At 39.4% G+C, this 19,085-nt stretch overlaps 2 protein-coding genes across 2 annotated transcripts; both read right to left on the bottom strand.

Moving 5' to 3' along the window:
- Nucleotides 1-1,709: 1,709 nt before the first annotated feature.
- LOC106082737 (uncharacterized) lies at nucleotides 1,710-6,148 on the bottom strand. The gene is made up of 4 exons (XM_013245441.1): nucleotides 6,083-6,148; nucleotides 1,998-2,288; nucleotides 1,815-1,922; nucleotides 1,710-1,751 (listed from the first exon to the last, which is right to left on the bottom strand). Exons 1-4 carry the CDS (start codon nucleotides 6,146-6,148, stop codon nucleotides 1,710-1,712), a joined length of 507 nt encoding a protein of 168 aa, XP_013100895.1.
- Nucleotides 6,149-11,800: 5,652 nt separating this feature from the next.
- On the bottom strand, nucleotides 11,801-19,020 carry LOC106082725 (uncharacterized). The gene is made up of 4 exons (XM_013245427.1): nucleotides 18,955-19,020; nucleotides 12,244-12,537; nucleotides 12,066-12,173; nucleotides 11,801-11,994 (listed from the first exon to the last, which is right to left on the bottom strand). The coding sequence occupies exons 1-4, from the start codon at nucleotides 19,018-19,020 to the stop codon at nucleotides 11,953-11,955; spliced, it is 510 nt and encodes a 169-aa protein (XP_013100881.1). The 3' UTR covers nucleotides 11,801-11,952.
- Between the last annotated feature and the right edge of the window lie 65 nt (nucleotides 19,021-19,085).

Raw genomic sequence — 19,085 nt, 5'->3', positions numbered from 1 at the left:
TAGGATGAACGAGAATACTTGTACTCAAATGATAGGACGTGTCAGAGGGCAATCCCCTCCCCCTATCCTACTCAAAAAATGGAAATTAAGAATAATGTATGAATAATATGAAATAATACATGCAGGCCCATCAGGATAGAACAGGGCAGAAATAAAAGGTCTTTGGTAGAAGAGTATACTTTTTACCCTCAAATTGGGATGGAGACAGAAGGACCTACGGATCTTTAAGAATGTAGTATACCAAGTGTTCGCTTTGAAATATGATTTCGAATGTAGATAACCAATACAAAAAATTAATTAGTGTTAATCTGAACGAGAACCCCTAGCCCTGAATATCTTGATAGCCTCCTTTAAAATGCTTGACATTATGGGACTCGAAACAAAATCGTGCTCTAGCACTATGCTGATATCACTTCAGGGTCCGCCTCTAAACTCCCTTCAAACCATTTATGATTGCCTACTGTGGCGATAAATAATAGGCGATAAAAAATAGTAGAAAACGAATTTGATATCCAAGTTTGAGGCCAAATGTTTGCGGGTCGTGCCAACCCATAAACTCCCCCTAAACCAATGGCAATTGGGGCTCAAATTAAAGAAATTTGAGAGTAGAGCACGATGCTGATATTTTCTCGGGGCTAAGTATGGGCTTATGCTTGCAAAATTTGTGAGATACTATGCCATGTAAAACTTCTCTCCAAAGAGGTTTGGACGCCTTATGGACTCGGCTATATAAAGGAGGTCCCTTATCATTGAGCATAAAACTTCCGACTGCACTCATTGATATGTGAGAAGTTTGCCCCTTTTCCTGAGTGAAGGTTCATGGGCAAAATTAGTTGTTTGTTTGTAAGTTCGTGGGTGGCCGCCCCACACTGCATATCCCTCAAACTGCACATATTTGTGGATTATGGCAAAAAGAGTGAAAGAAGTCGCAGCGAAGCGGGCCCTGTCCAGCTAGTATATATATAAAACCCAGTTTACACTGCTCATTAAATCCGGATTTAATGCACTCGTCAGCTGATTTTTTAAAGGGAAAACAGATGTTCGAGGCATTAAATCCGGATTTAAAGAGAAGTGTAAATGGGGTTTCAGATCAAATTCAACTACCGTGGTACAGGGCAAAATTAGTTTCAATATGCAACTCCAAAAAGAAGAAGTGCTGAACCCGTTGTTTATTATACCGATCGGCTGGAATTTCTTTTGATTTCATTTAGCCATGATCGTCCGTCTGTCCATGTACCGTTGTAATCGAGGTATTGCCAACTCTCCTTAATAATCCATTACATGTTACCAAACTTTTGTTTCATTAAATAAGTACCACAATTTAGTATTTTTGTATTTATTTCAATGTGAAAACCATTTACAATAGTCAGACTTCGGTAACAATGATGGTGAAGTAATCAGCTCAGTTCAACAAATCCAGATTTTTTTAATCACTGCATTTATGGACTTTGCGAATATAAACTCAAATTTTTTTTTGAGAGCATAATATAATTGGATGCATATTAACCCATGTTGTTCGATATTAAAATGTTCTAAAATAAATCCTAAGGCTGTATAAAAGTAGTGACATCTTTTGATAAGCAAATACTTTTTCTTTCGTTTCTTTTCGTTATGGACGATGATACTAGAACTGATTACCCGAAATAAAAAATACATACTTTTAAAATACAGATTTTAGGAAAAAATCCGAGACATATCTTTTAAAGTGACTACTTTGATATCTCCAATTCAATATGAAAGCATGATTTACCCTAAAATGTATATGCGGAAAAATGATTAGAAAAAATATATTTGAAAATTTTGTAGCCACTTACGGTATCATGCTCCACATTAGAGTCAATAACCAAATTACCACGAGCCAGTGCCAAAAAGGATTTGTAATTTGAAATGTCAATCCTTTTGTCATCAGAACAAATTTTGCTCTATGAATGGACACAGTATATATGTATAGAGAAATGTACAATACAATGAAAAAGTATTAATGCAGGTGCACTCACCTCTTCCACGGGACACGATGTAGGAGCACCAAATACTTTGGCGTAGCTTTTCACTTCTTCGGGAACTTGTTTGGCCATGGTGCACCAGTCCATTTTACCCTCTTTGACGACAATTCCGTCTTTGGTTGCCTTAAATTTGGAAACAGCGGTCTTAAACCCTTTATTTACAATGCATCCTGTTGGTATGAGTTCACATTTTTTATTCAGCTTTAAGGTAGACTCTGGATCTATAGTAATAACGGGATCTTCAACACAGTTCTCAGCTTTTAGTATTTTTATTTTGTAGCCATTCTAGAAGAAGCAAAAATTAAACAAACTAAATGAGATATAGGAAGCCATCAATACAACTTCCAACAGATGCACAGAATCATGTGTACTACGGAATTGGTGTATTTGCCACAGAAAAAAGTCTGTCATTACACAAAAACACATGCATTGGGAAAAGGTGCAGCTAATAGACAGGGTCGTCGAGCGTGGTTAATGTAGTAATTGTATTATAGATGCGTTTTCGCAATTAATACGATTCAAATACCTAATGTGGTTGAAAAGCTTTCTAACCAAAGACGAAACGCGTCCTATAGTGGTTGGTGTGTGTTGTTATCTTTGGCTTTCCTTTTCCATTAGCAATCTCCGATCATTGAGCTCGTCTCGAAAGAGAAACAAACAAAAATTGTTCTTTATGTTGCAGTTTTTGCAGCAATGTTTATGTGAAAACAAAACAAGTAAAAAGGCGTTAAGTTCGGCCGGGCAGAACTTTGGCCAAAATCCGGTGAAAATTGCATGCCTTTGCCCCATAGCAGCGATATCGAAATACGTTCCGATTTGCACCAAATACTAATAAGTACAAGTCATTATTCAATTGTTTAAACAAAATATTGATCTTTTTAGTAGCTATATCTAAAAATAGAGTGATCTGAAACATATACGACACGAATGTCGAAAAGCCTAACATAAGTCACTGTGTCAAATTTCAGTGAAATCGATTATAAATGCGCCTTTGATGTGGCCAAAACTTTAAATCGAGAGATCGGTGTACATGGCAGCTATATCCAAATCTGCACCGATTTGAGCTAAGTTGCAGAAAAATGTCGAAGAGTCTAACACAACTTACTGTCCCAAATTTCAGCGAAATTGGACAATAAATGCGCTTTTTATGGACCCAAAACCTTAAATCGAGAGATCGGTCTATATGGCAGATATATCGAAATCTGAAACGATCTGCGCCATATTGAAGAAGAATGTCGAAGTGCACAACTTAAATCACTGTCCCAAATTTCGGCGACATCGGATAATAAATGCGCCTTTTAAGGGCCTAAAACCTTAAATCGAAAGATCGGTCTATATGGCAGCTATATATATATCTGGACCGAACTGCGCCAAATAGAAGAAAAATATCGAAAGGCCTTACATAATTCGCTGTCCCAAATTTCAGCAAAATCGGATAATAAATGTGGCTTTATATATATGGTATATATATGGTAGCTATATCCAAATCTGGACCGATCTGAGCCAAATTGAAGAAGGAGGTCGAAAAGTTTAACGCAACTCTCTGTCCCAAATTTCAGCGAAATCGGATTATAAGTGCGCTTTTTTCGGGCCCACGACTTTAAATCGAGAGATCGATCTATATGGCAGCTATATCCAAATCTGGACCGATCTGAGCCAAATAAACTAAGGACGTCGAAGGGCCCACAACACTCACTGTCCCGAATTTCAGCGACATCGGACAATAAATGCGCCTTTTATGAGCCCAAAACCTCAAATCGAGAGATCGATCTATATGGCAGCTATATCCAAATCTGGACCGACCTGAGAGAAATTGAAGAAGGATGTCGAAGGGCCTTACATAATTCACTGTCCCAAATTTCAGCAAAATCGGATAATAAATGCGCTTTTTATGGGATCGATCTATATGGCAGCTATATTCAAATCTGAACCAATCGGGACAAGATTGAAGAAGGATATCGAGTAGCCTTACACAACTCACTGTCCCAAATTTCAGAAAAATCGGAAAATAAATGTGGCTTTTATGGGCCAACGACCCTAAATCGGCGAATGGGTCCGATATAGCTCATCTTCGAACTTAACCTGGTTATGGACAAAAAAAGAATCTGTGCATAGTTTCAGCTCAATATCTCTATTTTTAAAGACTGTAGCGTTATTTCAAGAGACAGACGGACGGACGGACATTGCGCCCTCTAGAGTCTTAAGAAATCAAGATCCCAGATCGGTTTATATGGCAGCTATATCAGGATCTATACCGATTTACGCCATACTTAGCACAGTTATTGGAAGTCATAACAAAACACCTCATGCAAAATTTCAGCCAAATCGGATGAGAATTGGACGCTCTATTGGCTCAAGAAGTCAAGACCCAAGTTCGATTTATATGGCAGCTATATCTAAAACATGGACCGATTTGAACCATACATGGCGCAGTTGTTGGAAGTGAAACCAACACACCATGTGCAAAATTTCAGTCAAACCAGACGAGAATTACGCCCTCTAGAGGCTCAAGAAATCAAGACCCAAGATCGGTTTATATGGCAGCTATATCAAAACATGGACGGATTTGGCCCATTTACAATCTCAACCGACCTACACTAATAAAAAGTATTTGTGCAAAATTTCAAGCGGCTAGCTTTACTCGTTCGCAAGTTGCTTTGACAGATAGAGAGACGGACGGACGGACATGGCGATAGACTTAAAATGCCATGGCGATCAAGAATATATTGGGATGCCCAAAAAGTAATTGCGGATTTTTTAAAAGAAAGTAAATGTATTTTTAATAAAACTTAGAATGAACTTTAAACAAATATACTTTTTTTACACTTTTTTTCTAAAGCAAACTAAAAGTAACAGCTGATAACGGACAGAAGAAAGAATGCAATTACAGAGTCACAAGCTGCGAAAAAATTTGTCAACGCCGACTATATGAAAAATCCGCAATTACTTTTTGGGCAACCCAATATATACTTTATGGGGTCTCAAACGCATATTTCAAGGTGTTACAAACAGAATGTCGATATTAGTATATCCCCATCCTATGGTAAAGGGTATAAAAATCATGCTTCGCAACCATATAAAAGCATTGGTAGTATCATAGTTTTGTAAAGTGTTATTTTTGTCTGTAGAGAGATGACCTTGTTTCTAAACTGCTTGCTTATTTTTTGTGTGTACCCATGGAACGAGGCCATTGCAAATTTTTCTCTGAACATTCCCTTCATGTCAAGCAGAGACACTACTCTCATATCAAATATGCAGTGCGATTGATGTATTTAAAAGTATAATATTGGCAAACAGATGTTACTTTGGATTGAACAAGCTGTTCAGGAACAAAGCCACCTTTTGACAGACGAAAATCACATTGTAAAAGACCCTGATAGTACCTGGGCTGTTATATGGCTCCAAAGCATGGGTACATGTGAAAATCGACGATGCATTGCTAGGAGTGTTTGAGAGAAAGAGTCTTCGTTTAATGTATAGACCAGTTTGCATTGATGTCGAATATCGGTTTCGTATGAACGAAGGGCTGTATGACGAACATAAACTCATCACAATACAACGATTGCGTTGGCTTGGTCATGTTGTCAGAATGAATGAGGAAGCCTAAGCTAAGAAGTCTTTTGAAAGCAACCATAATAGAACACGCGGGGAAGACCAAAACTCTGATGGAGTGACCAAGAAATATATCTCAAAACTGAGTGCCAGAAGAATCGCAGAAGATCTAGACCCTTGGAAATCTATTCTACGTTCGGCTAGAGGAACAAATGTTCTGTAAACCACACATCGGAATATGTATACCAATATCAATGTAAGTATGTTTTTTGTTTTGTCATTCCCTTACGTGTCAGAAGTTGTAATTTTATTTTACCCAACAACAAATATTGCCCTAGAGTTGTTCAAAAAATTATGAGAGCCAATTGTTTAATGACAATGACCGTAACGAATATGCTGTATTGCTTAGTATGGTTGAATAATGTTATTCTTTGTTTGTTTAATTTCATTGACTGTGGTCCCCGGCAACCCAATCGTGTCCTTAACATCTCATTTTTTTCTTGCTATTAATTTTCAAACAAACTTACACAGGCAAAGGCAACTTCCAAAATCACAGCAAAGATGGCAAGATTTAAAACGGTTTTCAAAAACATTTCGAGCAAACGGTTTTATTTCACTTATATTTTTTTTTTATTACAAATTAATATTTGAGGTCCAAGTTATCGTGAGTCGTCGTTTTTATAGCAGATTTTTCCATAATAGCTCTACAAATTTAAAAGCTCCATAAGTTTAGCATCAATTATTTTTAAATTATTCGCTTCACAAAAACGACAATCTTTGATCGTAAACCACCATTATTCCCAGTGACAAGCGAGATTTTGACCATCAGACTTTGGAATTGTTGGAAGCTTATCTCTAGCGTTCTTTTATATCTTTGGGTTAAATGTTGCATGAAAATATTATTTTTTACCACCAGACCATTATCGATGTTGTAAAAATTTCACTTCCAACTTAATGGTCCAAAGAAAAAAATGGTGTTCCAACATTAAATGTTGGTTTAAGGGATAATTAATAATTAAAATGGCATTTAATTTATATTTCAATGGTCTAAATGAAAATTTAATAATTGGCAAGTTGAAAAGTTTTAAGAGATTTAATAACAAAACTAAAGCTTTAAGGGCCATTAGAATTTATAATCGAATTAAAGATTTTACTGTTCATGGTCGCATACCACAGGCAAACAAAATATTTTAGACCAATCTGCTTAACCTTTCACATTCTCAATAGATTAAGGTAATTCAACTTTTACAATCAGATAAATAATTTTTGATTTCTTAGGGGGTATACTAATTTCGTCATTCTGTTTGTAACTACTCGAAATATTCGTCTGAGACCCCATAAAGTATATATATTCTTGATCGTCGTGACATTTTATGTCGATCTAGCCATGTCCGTCCGTCTGTCTGTCGAAAGCACGCTAACTTCCGAAGGAGTAAAGCTAGCCCCTTGAAATTTTGCACAAATACTTCTTATTAGTGCAGGTCGGTTGGTATTGTAAATGGGCCATATCTGTCCATGTTTTGATATAGCTGCCATATAAACCGATCTTAGGTCTTGACTTCTTGAGCCTCTAGAGTGCGCAATTCTTATCCGATTGGAATGAAATTTTGCACGACGTGTTTTGTTATGATATCCAACAACTATGTCAAGTATGGTTCAAATCGGTCTATAACCTGATATAGCTCCATATAAACCGATCTTGGGTCTTGACTTCTTGAGCCTCTAGAGTGCGCAATTCTTATCCGATTGGAATGAAATTTTACACGACATGTTTTGTTATGATATACAACAACTGTGCCAAGTATGGTTCCAATCGGTTCATAACCTGATATAGCTGTCATACAAACCGATCTTGGGTCTTGACTTCTTGACCCTCTAGAGTGCGCAATTCTTATTCGATTTGCCTGAAATTTGTACGACGGATGCTTTCATGACCGTCAACATACGCGTTTATTATGGTCTGAATCGGTCTATAGGCTGATACAGCTCCCATATAAATCGATCTCTCCATTTTACTGCTTGAGCCCCCAAAGGGCGCAATTCTAATTCGAATTGGCTGACATTTTACACAGGTCTCCAACATATAATTTAATTGTGGTCCAAACCGGACCATATCTTGATATCGCTTTAATAGCAGAGAAAATCTTTTCTTATATCCTGTTGTAATGGTCTTAGACACATAAAAGCCACATTTATTATCCGATTTTGCTGAAATTTAGGACAGTGAGTTAAGTTAAGCCCCTCGACATACTTTTGCAATATGGCACAGATCGGTCCAAATTTGGATGTAGCTGCCATATAGACCGATCTCTCGATTTAAGGTTTTTTGCTCATCAAAGGCGCATTTATTGTCCGATTTCACCGAATTTTGGAACAGTGAGTTGTGTTAGACCCTTCGACATCCTTCTGTAATATGGCCCAGATCGGTCCAGATTTTAATATAGCTGCCATATAGACCGATCGATTATAAATCGAGAGATCGGTCTATTGGGCGGCTATATCTAAATCTGGACCGATCTAGGTCAAATTAACAAGTATTCCAAAGGTTTTAAAACAAGTCGTTGTCTTAAATTTCAGCGAAATCGGACAATAAATGCACCTTTTATGGGCCTAAAACCTTAAATCGACAGATCGGTCTATATGGCAGCTATGTCCAAATCTGGACCAATCCGGGCCGTATTGAACAGGGACGTCATGGAGCCTAACGTAACTCGGTATCCCAAACTTCATCGTAATCGGACTATAAATACGCCTTTTATGGGCCAAAGACTATAAATCGAGAGATCGGCCCATTGGGCAGCTATATCTAAATCTGGACCGATCTAGGTCAAATTAAACAAGGAGATCGAAGGTCTTAACACAAGTCGGTGTCTTAAATTTCAGCGAAATCGGACAATAGATGCACCTTTTTTGGTCCTGAAACCTTAAATCGAGATATAGGTATATATGGCAGATATATCCAAACCTGGACAGATCCGGGACATATTTAACAGAGACTTTGAGGAGTCTAACACAACTCGCTGTCCCAAATTTCATCGAAATCGGACTATAACTACGCCTTTTATGGGCGAAATTAAACAAGGAGATCGAATGACTTAACTTAAGGCACTGTCCTATATTTTAGTGAATCGGGCTATATCAAGACATAGTCCGATATAACCCAACTTTGAACAAAAAAGAATCTGTACAAAATTTCAGTTCAATATCACTATTTTTAAACACTGTAGGGTGATTTTAATAGACAGACGGACAGATATGGCTAGATCGTCTTAGATTTTTACGACGTTCAAGAATATACATGCTTTACAGGGTCGGCAATGGATATTTCGAGGTGTAGCAAACGGAATGGCAAAATGAATATACCCCCATCTTTCGATGGTGGGTGGGTGTAAAAATAATAAAGCAACAAATAAAACCCACCACCGAAGAGAGATGATCGACAGACCTACTTACATGGTAGCTATACCATGTTATAAAATGATTTGGACCGTGTTTGGCACAGTTGTTGGAAGTCGAAGCTGCTTGTAAGGGCTCAAGAAGTCAAAAAGAGAGATCGGTAATAGACTGATTTGGAACGTACTTAGCACAGAACACCACATGCAAAATTTCAGGCAAATCGGACAAAAGTTGCGGCTTGTAGAGACTAAAAAAGTCAAATCAGGAGATCGGTTTATATGGGAGTTATATCAGCTTAAAGACCGATGCCGACGTGGCTAGATCTACCCAAGATGTCGAGACGATCAAGAATATATACACTTGATGGGGTTTTAGACAAGTATTTCGAGGTGTTACAAACGGAATGACTAGATAATTATACCCTATCCTATGGTGGTGGGTATAAAAGTAAATAGACAATTTTATAGCAAAGGAGCGGGAGAGGATTGCAAAAAAAATTGCCGGAGCGGAGCGTAAACATTTTTGCCGGAGTGGGAGTGGAGCGGAGCGGCATGAATATGCAAAACGAAAGATTTACATTGCATCATATTTTGCAAACATTGTCACATCTACGTTGGAATGGCTACTCTTATCAAATTTCGTTTTGTGAAAACCGGAACATAGTTTTAAGACTACCCTTTGCAAGAAAACAGGCTCTGTGTCTCCCATTCCCTGTACTCTTGAGTAGTTAAAATTCAAGAACTCTTAGTCCACAAACCATACCTCCACACACCTACGGCTGCTGGATAAGAACAACGTAAGACTTCCCTTTGCAAGAAAACAGGCTCTGTGTCTCCCATTCCCTGCACCCTAGAGTATTTAAAATTCAAGAACTCTTAGTCCACCAACCATACCTCCACACACCTACGGCTCTGGATAAGAACAACGTCAAATCCTCCCGTCATTAAAAGCACCATTAGTGTTCGCAAAGCGGCCTTACAATGGTGGTGATTTATCTGACGAAACCGGACCATAGTCAGGATTCAAAATTTCCATATACTTCGTCTTTCGATTCTCCCAGGAGTTTATCCTTGCAAGATTCGTTCGATGTTATCATGATGAGTTGCATCCAGGGGCAGTTAAGAAAGCAGTATAGCCACTCATCCTCAGGACACTGGACACTTGCTGTGTGGATTTTCGATTCATCCTTAGATTCTTCACAAGCTGCTGCTGTCGAAGTACCTTTGGAGTTTCCCCCTTCCACGCTGGCGCACACTTTGAGCCCAATCCAACTGGATAAGCCACCAACTCAGGGCTTGTGGAGTTCCTTTTCGAAGTCTTTCAAATCTGCTTTGATAGTGGAAGGTGGATTTTCAGTCTACAGCAATCCTCACCAGCTGTATGAGCTGTATGACGACGATAGCATAGTTACACGCATCAAAATATAACGGCTACGTTGGCTAGGTCATGAAGAAACTCCAGCAAAGAAGTCTCTTGAAGGCAAACACGGTGGTATATGCAAACCGGGACGACTAAAAGCCCGATGGAAAGATTAAGTGGTGGGAGACACCTCGAAACTTGGTGTCAGAGATTTTAGAATGAGCGCAGAACATCGAGGCGCTTGAAACGCTATTCTACGTTCTACGGCTAGTGGAACAAATATTCTGTCATAGCCAATTAAAGTAATTAAAGTAAAGTAAGCAATCCTCAAGACTGCAGAGATTTGGTTGATAGTTACTCAGACAAGTGTTCAGCAATAACTGCTGAGTCGTCTCCTGAATCCCCAAAGACACCGCTTCTCTATACCTTCAGCTTCAGTTTTGTTGAATCGGTGGAATACAACTTCTTTAGACTTGATGATCTTAAAGAGCTCCTTAAATAGCAAACCTTTAAACATGCCTCCTTATTCTTCTACCGCATACACGATAGCATACACCAGTGTCAGCATAACCCACTTTGTATATACAGTGTAAAATGTTTTAATAACAGCCATATCAATGGAGGGATGAGCGATGGAGGCCACCGTAGCGCTGAGATTAGCATGCCCGCCTATGACGCTGCACGCCTGGGTTCGAATCCTGGCGAGACCATTAGAAAAATTTTTCAGCGGTGGTTTTCCCCTCCTAATGCTGGCAACATTTGTGAGCTACTATGGTATTTAAAACTTCTCTCCAAAGGTGTCACACTGCGGCACGCCGTTCGGACTCGGCTATAAAAAGTAGACCCCTTATAATTGAGCTTAAAACTTGAATTGGACTGCACTCATTGATATGTGAGAAGTTTCCCCTGTTCCTTAATGGAATTTTCATGGGCAAAATATGCATTGATGAGCGATGTCTTCAAGCTTCAGGATCCGACCATGGGATTATAACGTCCGTTGCACAATACGATTATTATTGATACGATCGATGTTGGCAACTGGGATCAATCGTAGTACTTACTACAAACTGAATGCCTGCCTGACAATCACAACAATTAATTTGTCCTCTCGTTTTCTGATTCTTGTCAGGAGAACGAAATCTGGTGCTCCTATATGCCAAATGTTTGCAGTGGGAAGACTATTAGCCTCATCCCAATATTATATATGCCTTCGTGAGGCCTTAGTTTCGAAATTGTATTCTTCCATACTATTTTTTCTCATAAAATCTCTTTGAAAATTAAATGTCATAGTCAGGAGGGCTGCAATTTTGCGTCACACACCCAATAGAACCTTCACATTTAAAATTTACTTATCTATATATGGCCCAATACTTTCCTTATCTTTTATTAACATATAAAACAATTGTTCTTTTTTCTAATAATTGATCCAATCCATTTTATTTACAAAAACGAATTATTCCACACGTATAATAAATTGGACATCGATAACACAAACATATAAAAGTTTCCAAAATATTTCCATTGGTGTTTAAAGAATAAAAGAAACAATGATAGATCAAGCACAAATCAAATGCCGCTAGTTCCCATACAATTAACTCCCGACAATCTCCGACTTCGCGTGTGGGTCAATAAATTCCTCAGATTAATTGGTGATCTCCATTTCAATGTGGAAACACGATTTGCCCTGATTGTACAGAAAGAAAATGGAGGCATTATATGATCATTCTAAAAGAAGTTCTAGCCAAAATTACTTACGGTGTCATGAGTTATGTCCGAATCAATGATCATGTGACCGCGGGCCATATTCAACATGGCCTTATATTTGGAAATGTCAACCTTGTGTTCATGGGCACAAACTTTTGACTACAAGCAAGAGAGAAATGGCACGTTTAGACAATATTTATGGTATTTTTAGTTATTTGGTACTGCTTACATCTTCCACGGGACACGATTGTGGAGCACCGAACATCTTCAGATAATCCTTAGCTTCGGCAGGAGCATCATTAGCCATGGTGCACAAATCCATTTTGCCCTCTTTCATTACCATACCGTCCTTGGTAACCTTAAACTTGGAGACAGCGGTCTTGAAGGGCTTGTTTATAATGCAGCCACTGGGGATAATTTCACATTTTTTGTTGAGTTTCACTGCAAAGTCTGAGTCAATGGTTATGATAGCATCGGCACCAGCACAATTTTCAGCCTTTAACAGGTTAACTTTGAAGCCATTCTGAAAATAGAAAATAAGTAAAACATTTTTAGTCTCTAATGTGGCATTAGCATTTTTAAACCCTCCACCATAGGATAAGGGTATACTAATTTCATCATTCTGTCATCATTCCGTAACACCCTAAAAAGTATATACATTTTTGATCCGTTCCTCTGTTAGTCTATCGAAATCTGGCCATACTCCTTTCGAAGGAGTAAAGTTAGCCATATGATATTTTGCACGAATATTTACTTTCTATTAATACAGGTCAGTTGAGATTGTTAATGGACCAAATCGGTCCATGTTTAGATATAGATTCCAATCTCCCGATTAACACCTTGAACCTCTAATGAGCGCACTTTTTATCATATTGACAGAAATTTTCACAATGACTTCTTCTATGACCTCAAACATACTTGCCAAATATGGCAAACCTTACATAGCTTCCATACAAAACGATCTCCCAATTCTACTTTTTGACCCCCTATAGGGCGTTGTTCTAATCCGATGTGGCAGAAATTTTTCACAATGACTTCTACTATGGGCCAAACCAAGTATGGTCCTAATCGGTCCATAGCCTGATATAGCTCCAATAGCATAGCATTATCATATGTTTGCCCATAAACAGATATGGTGGAGGGTACACTGAAAAAAATGTATCATAAAATTTTAGGCAAAAGAGCTAAAACTTTAAAATAAATAATAAATTTTTGTACCACCTCAAAATATTGATCTAGGACCCCATAAAGTATATATATTCTTGATCGTCTTGAAATTCTAATTCGAACTAGCCATGTCAGTCCGTCCGTCTGTCGAAATCACGATAGCGGTCGAACGCAGCTTCAAATTTTGCAAAGATACTTTACATTGATGTAGGTCGTTGGGGATTGCAAATGGGCCATATCGGTTCAGATTTTGATATAGCTCCTTGTCAAATCGGGAGATCGCTTTATATGCGATCTCCCGATTTGATTTCTTGAGCCCCTGGAAGCCACAATTTTTGCCTAATTTGGACATAGTGTTCTGTTATGACTTCGAAATACTGTCCTACGTACAATACAAATCGGCCAAGAACCTGATATAGCTCCCATCTAACCGATTTTCCGATTTGACTTCTTGAGCCCATGAAAGCACCATTTTTGTCTGATTTGCCTAAAATTTTGCACATGGTATTCTGTTGTGACTTGCAATAATTCTGCCAATTACGGTCCGAATCGGCCTATAAACTGATATAGCTCCTATAGGTTTATATAAAACCTATCTCCCGATTTGATTTCTTGAGCCGCTGGAAGCCTTAATTTTCATCCGTTTGGGTGAACTTTTGCACATAGTGTTCTGTTATGACTTCCAATAACTGTGACGAATACGGTCCAAATTCGTCTATAACCTGATATAGCACCCATATAAACCGATCTCCCGATTTGACTTCTTGAGCCTTTATAAGCCGCAAATTTTGTCCGGTTTGGCTGAAATGTTGCATGTATTGTTTTGTTATGTTTTGACTTCCAACAACTGTACCAAGTACAGTCCGAAACAGTCTATAACCTGATATAGCTCCCATGTAAACCGATCTCCCGATTTGAATTCTTGAGCGATTACAAGGGGTACGGCCACACTGAGCTGCAATGAATCCACTTAAAAACGGGAAAGGCCGTCCAGAACCACATTAAGGGTTCCTTTTCTGTGTTCCATCTGAAAGTCTTAGCCTTTTAGTTTAAGGCTTCATCTCGCTAGACGCTCATTTAAGTGAGTTAAGTTAAGCCCCTTGACATATTTCTACAATTTGGCCTAGATAGATCAAGAATTACATATAGCTGCCATATGGACCGATCTCTCGATTTAAGTTATTGGGGACATAAAAGGCGCATTTATTGTCCGATGTCGCCGAAATTTGGGACAGTGAGTTGTGTTAGGCCCTTCAACAGTCTTCTTCAATATGGCTCAGATCGATCCAGATTTGGATATAGCTGCCATATAGACCGATCTTTCGATTTAAAGTCATGGGCCCTTTAAAGGCGCATTTATTGTCTGAATTTGACGAAATTTGGGACAGTGAGTTGTGTTAAGCCCTTCAGTAGTCTTCTTCAATTTAGCTCAGATCGGTGCAAATTTGGATTTGGATATTGTCCTATTTCGCCGAAATTTGGGACCATGAGTTGCGTTATGCTCCTCAACAATTTGTTTAATTTGGCCCAAATTGGTCTAAATTTGGATATAGCTGCCATATAGACCGATCTCTCGATATAAGGTTTTGGGCCCATAAAAGGCGCATTTATTGTCCGATTTTGCTGAAATTTGGGACAGTGAGTTGTGTCACATCGTTTCAGATTTGGATGTAGCCGCCATATAGACCGATCTTACTTTACTTTACTTTAATTGGATATGACAGAATATTTGTTCCACTAGCCGAACGTATTGTAGAATAGCGTTCCAAGCGCCTCGATCTTCTGCGCTCATTCTAAAATCTCGGACACCAGGTTTGAGGTGTCTCCCACCACTTGATCTTTCAATCGGGATTTTGTTCTTCCCGGTTTGCGTGTACCACCTTCAAAAGACTTCTTTGCTGAAGCTTCTTCATCCATTCTGACAACATGACCTAGCCAACGCAGCCGTTGTATTTTGATGCGTGTAACTATGCTATCGTCGTCATACAAGCTTGTGTTTCATACCTCGCCTATATTCTCCGCTAACGCAAACTGGTCCATATATTTTACGAAGAATCTTTCTCTCAAATACTCCAAGCACTGCCTCATCTGCTTTCACAAGTACCCATGCTTCGGAACCATATAACAGCACGGGTAGTATCAGTGTCTTGTTAAGTGTAGTCTTCGTCTGTCGAGAGATGGCCTTGTTTCTAAACTGCTTACTTAGTCCAAAGTAGCAAACTGGTGTCATTCGTTTCGGTTACGGCGGTGCCGAGGTAGATAAAGTTACTGACTGTCTCAAAGTTGTGGTTCCCAACTTTCTCCATTTTCTTTATCTGCTCGGTTGTGCAAGGCTTTTTGGGAGTTGAAACCATCCATTTCGTCTTATCTCCATTTACTGCCAGACCCATTTTCATTGACTCTCTTTCGATTCTTTCAAAGGCTGCAGTTACTACTTCCGGTGACCGACCTATGATATCGATGTCGTCGGCATAGGCGAGTAGCAAGTGTTCTCTTGTGATTAGTGTGCCATATCTATTCACATCTGCATCTCGTATAATCTTCTCCAGCAGGATATTAAAGAGATCAAACGATAGGCTGTCTCCTTGTCTGGAACCTCATTAGGTATTAGATGGTTCGGAGAGATCCTTTCCTATTCTTACTGAGGAACGCGTATCAGCAAGTGTCATCCTGCAGAGTCTTATTAATTTTGCCGGAATAACAAACTCAGCTTGGCTTGAAATACCTTTGAACGTAAAGGAGTATCGAAGACGGCTTAGTAGTCAACAAAGAGAGATGGTAGGTGTTGATTTGTTCTTCTCGGGTCTTTTCCAGGATTTAGCCCAGGTCTAGAGTGGATTTACTAGGTCTAAAGCCGCATTGGTAGGGCCCAATTATCTCATTGACTTTAGGTTTTAATCTATCACACAGTACTCTGGAGAGTATCTTGTATGCGATGGGGAAGAGACTTATTCTCCTGTAGTTGGCACATTCCATCTTGTCTCCTTTCTTGTGTACGGGACATAGTATGCTGAGGTTCCAATCATCGGGTATGCTTTATTCTAGCCAGATTGCGCAGATAAGCTGATGCATACGCCTTATCAGCATGTCGTCTCCGGTCTTAAATAGTTCAGCGGGTAACCCGTCGGCTCCTGCTGCCTTGTTGTTCTTTAGTCGGGTCACTGCTACTTGGACCTCATTCTGACTAGGGTAAACATTCTATACCATTATCGTTGATGGGTTCTGCGGTATCCTCTTCGCCGCCAACGTCGGACACTAGCGGTTGGGTAAAATGTTCTTTCCATATCCTCAGCATATTATCTGTGTCAGTTACCAGGTTTCCTTCTTTGTCTCTGTAGGAGGTTATAGACCGATCTCTCGATTTAAAGTCTTGGCCCCATAAAAAGCACATTTATACTCATTCGAGTGAGTATTAAGCGGCAGATGGAATTTGTCGAGCGTCTTTCTCTTCCTTCGATTAAGAACCAAATCACAGCCGTCACTTTGCTCCCATACGGGTTATGGTGGAACTGACTTCCCTTCTACCATATTAAGCACACTGCTGAAAATAATAAATATTTAAGACGGCTTCTATACCATTTGCCTTAGCCAACTTCGCCGTAGTTCGAAGAACCTCTTGACTTATATCTCAAAAAAGATGAGCAGCCATTGCAGATGGGGCGGATGAAGAAATGCAGTATCGTTGTATTGATATAACCTTTACATTGGCATATCACCCAATTCAAATTCTTTACTTCATAGACGGCTCTATAGCTGTACTGTGGTGCTACACAGAGAAGGCCCAAGGACTAGATCCAATTATTATGGTTGTCCAAAACGATACATGCGCATATAAAAACGAAAGTGGACTGATATAGAGAAAAAGTGCTACATATGGATAATACAAAAGGTTCAGAGAATTTACTGTCTTAGCTAGGCGGAGCCTACTGGAGCTCTTCAGACTATTCTAGATATCCGACCCATAGACATGTGAGGAAGCCACTATGGCACTATGACACTGAAGGCGATGGGATAATGGATACAGGATAGGAGCAGGTCAGGTATAGTCGATGCGACGATAGGAAACTTGAAAGGAATAGAAGAGGTTTCCGATCGGATATCTGAGATGACACTTGAGGTCGTGTGCGAGGCACAGTTGTCGTCTGCACCGTCTTGTTTTAACGAAACGGTTGGACCAAGGCACCGTCTTGTAGTGACGAGACGGACGGATCAAAGCCAAAGGCCAGAGTGGGTCTGGGGGTCTACATTGAGAACCCAGGGGCTGAGATCTGTTTCCGACTACCAGATCATAATACAGTCCTGCTGGCGGAGATAGCGGGCGGTCACAGAATGCGTGAGGTAGCGAGGTTTTAACGCGAGTACGTCGAGTGTAAACAACTTTACGGAGAGTAAATTGGCCATCAGGGCAATATCAACCAGAACTGTAAGGTAATAAGGACTGTTAGAAGGAGATTAACGCGTTCTCAGGGGATGGCACGATCCGCATCGTTTGGATGCCGGGCCATAGCATAGTAAGGGGGAATGATGGGCAGACGATTTGGCAGTGAAGTCCAGAGGACTACCATTAATAAACTTGGTTAATCTGGTGCTTTTCGGGACGACGTGGTCAGAGTTAAGGACGTGGGCGGCGTACGCGCATTTAACACTGTGAAACAGCGAAGCAATCGATAGGATGACGAAAATCCAATGATTACTTCAAGAAAATTAGGAGGAGATCAGTATCATAACGTGAGTTATAGGACTGTGAGTTCACTTATGAAGAATGGGTGTGGTAAGTGATAGCACGTATAAGGTATGAGATGATGAGACGTTTAATTTATTTCCAATGTCATTACCCAGCTCTCACGTCTAACAAGCAACAGCACTTGGGGGTGGACACAATACCCGATATGAAGCAAAGTAGGTGCGTGGTATGGAGAACAACAAAGAATTTTGTTAGTTGCACTCAATTCCAGACTTAGATATGCTTAGTTTTTATACCCAACACAATAAGGTGGGTGTATACTAACCTAGCCATTCCGTTTGTAATTCCTCGAAATATTGATCTGCGACCCATTAAAGTCTGGACATTTTGAGTCGATCAAGCAATGTCCGCCCGCCCGTCTGTCAAAATCCAGACTTCCAACAACTGTGCCAACAACTGGTTGAAATCGACCTATAACCTGATATAGCTCTCATATAAACAGATCTCTTGATTTCATATCTGGATCCCCTAGAATCCACAATTTTTGTCCGATACGGCTAACATTTTGCACGTGGTGTTCTGTTACGACTTTCAACAACTGTGCCAAGAACGTTCCGAATAAATCTATAACCTGATGTAGCTTCCATATAAACTGATCTTCCATTATCCTTGTTCGGTTCCTAGAAGCTTTCATTTTCGCCTGGTATGGCAAAAATTTGGTACGTAGGGGGAATTGGACTCATGATTTACAAGCAAACACAAATGCCAATTTTCCCACGAAAATCCCATTAAGCAAGTTCGGGGACTTTCTTCCATATCAATGAATGCTCTCGATTACAATTATGGCTCAATGACTAAAAAAGAGAATTCTTCTTTTAGCTGAGTTCGGAAGAGTTTTACCTGCCCAAGGGCCTCATAAGCGCCTCGCATGCAGAAGTGATGGATTAAGCTATCATTGATTTAAGCATTCAATGATTTAAAAGAAGTCTCCACGCTCTTCCATTATGGAACGTTCGTGAACGTAGATAAGGATCCTTGATGTTTATTATGCTAATGTCGGGATTACTTATCAATAATTCTTTAACTTACACAGGCCAAAGCAACTTCCAAAGCCACAGCAAAAATCACCAAACTAAAAACTACTTTCGACAACATTTTTCCACAGATTGTTTATATAAATGGTTTATTTTTATCACTTTAGTTTGCTTATAAAACGAACT

This window comes from Stomoxys calcitrans, chromosome 3 (assembly GCF_963082655.1).
Source record: "Stomoxys calcitrans chromosome 3, idStoCalc2.1, whole genome shotgun sequence".
NCBI lineage: Eukaryota > Metazoa > Arthropoda > Insecta > Diptera > Muscidae > Stomoxys > Stomoxys calcitrans.
This window is presented reverse-complemented; position numbering and strand designations above follow the sequence as displayed.

Bases quoted from the DNA above. Each gene is read 5' to 3' on its own strand.
- LOC106082737 (XM_013245441.1), bottom strand. From the start codon at position 6,148: ATGTTTTTGAAAACCGTTTTAAATCTTGCCATCTTTGCTGTGATTTTG. The intron at 2,289-6,082 runs GTAAGTTTGTTT...TGCTTCTTCTAG, and splicing joins TGGAAGTTGCCTTTGCCTGT to AATGGCTACAAAATAAAAAT. The intron at 1,752-1,814 runs GTAAGTGGCTAC...TATACATTTTAG, and splicing joins CTAATGTGGAGCATGATACC to GGTAAATCATGCTTTCATAT.
- LOC106082725 (XM_013245427.1), bottom strand. From the start codon at position 19,020: ATGTTGTCGAAAGTAGTTTTTAGTTTGGTGATTTTTGCTGTGGCTTTG. The intron at 12,538-18,954 runs GTAAGTTAAAGA...TTCTATTTTCAG, and splicing joins TGGAAGTTGCTTTGGCCTGT to AATGGCTTCAAAGTTAACCT. The intron at 11,995-12,065 runs GTAAGTAATTTT...CTGTACAATCAG, and splicing joins CGGACATAACTCATGACACC to GGCAAATCGTGTTTCCACAT.